The 1003-nt window shown below is 38.4% G+C and overlaps 1 protein-coding gene across 1 annotated transcript; it reads right to left on the bottom strand.

Moving 5' to 3' along the window:
- Positions 1–341: 341 nt before the first annotated feature.
- On the bottom strand, positions 342–731 carry LOC132624709 (uncharacterized). Its single transcript, XM_060339448.1, has one exon. The coding sequence runs from the start codon at positions 729–731 to the stop codon at positions 342–344; it is 390 nt and encodes a 129-aa protein (XP_060195431.1).
- Positions 732–1003: the final 272 nt, after the last annotated feature.

Raw genomic sequence — 1003 nt, 5'->3', positions numbered from 1 at the left:
GTATGTTGATTTCGGAGTATATCATGCACCTTTTCATGTTGTTTTTTATGTTGTTTTCGCTGGTTTCAGTGCGATTCACTCCTGTTGGTATCTCATTGAAGTCTTTTTTTTTTTTTTTTTTTTTTTTTCTCCATTGCTGACTTTCCATGTATCCTTGAATCTGTTTGTCTCCTGCTTTTTGGATTGTCCATGTTGTGGTCCTGCTTGTTTAATGCTTATGTATGAGGTAGCTGCAAAACAAGGAAACAATGTTAGATAAAATTTGTTTCCCATGTTCTCCTCCCACAACAGGATTTGAACATGGGAAAAATGACTTGTCCTGCTTCCTTCAATGTGTCCATTCATCTCTTGCATGGTCTGATCCTTAAGTATGGTAATTGTAACTTATCATTGTTAATCCATCTCCTCCCTTGCATTCCCAACTCCTGGAAAGATTCTGAATCCACTTCTCCATGATCTAGTGCCAAATTAGCCAGGTGATCTGCTAGCATATTGCCCTCTCTCATTATATGTATCACCCTAACTGTTTTATTATTCATTAATCTCCAGATTTCCTCCACCATTTCAATTATCTGCCAGGGAGTTTCCCAAACTTTGAGTATGATATTCTTTAATAAAAGAGAGTCTGTTTCAATTATAATCTGTTGATACTGCCTTTCCTTCATATATCTCAGAGCTTGTACTATAGCCATAGCTTCTGCCTGAGTATTAGTACAAGTTGGTTCTTCCATCTCCTTTGCCTTAGCAGCTATCAAGTCTCCAGTCTCATTTCTCACACAAAATCCCCATGATCCTCTTCCAGGATTTTACTCTAGACGCCCCATCGGTATTGCATTTCACCCAACCAGTATCAGGGGGCTTCCAGAGAACTCTAATAACCTTAGTTCTTGGGGTATAAGATTGCAAAGTCTGCACCAGTGTATTCCAGTTGTAGGCTGCCTGTTTGAAATTGCTTCTTCTTACCTTCATGAACATTATAATGGTGTGCATAATTTGATATATC

Source organism: Lycium barbarum, chromosome 12 (genome assembly GCF_019175385.1).
Source record: "Lycium barbarum isolate Lr01 chromosome 12, ASM1917538v2, whole genome shotgun sequence".
In the NCBI taxonomy this organism is placed as follows: domain Eukaryota; kingdom Viridiplantae; phylum Streptophyta; class Magnoliopsida; order Solanales; family Solanaceae; genus Lycium; species Lycium barbarum.
This window is presented reverse-complemented; position numbering and strand designations above follow the sequence as displayed.

Excerpts from the sequence above, each read along its gene's own strand:
- LOC132624709 (XM_060339448.1), bottom strand. The coding sequence starts at position 731 with ATGGAAGAACCAACTTGTACTAATACTCAGGCAGAAGCTATGGCTATA.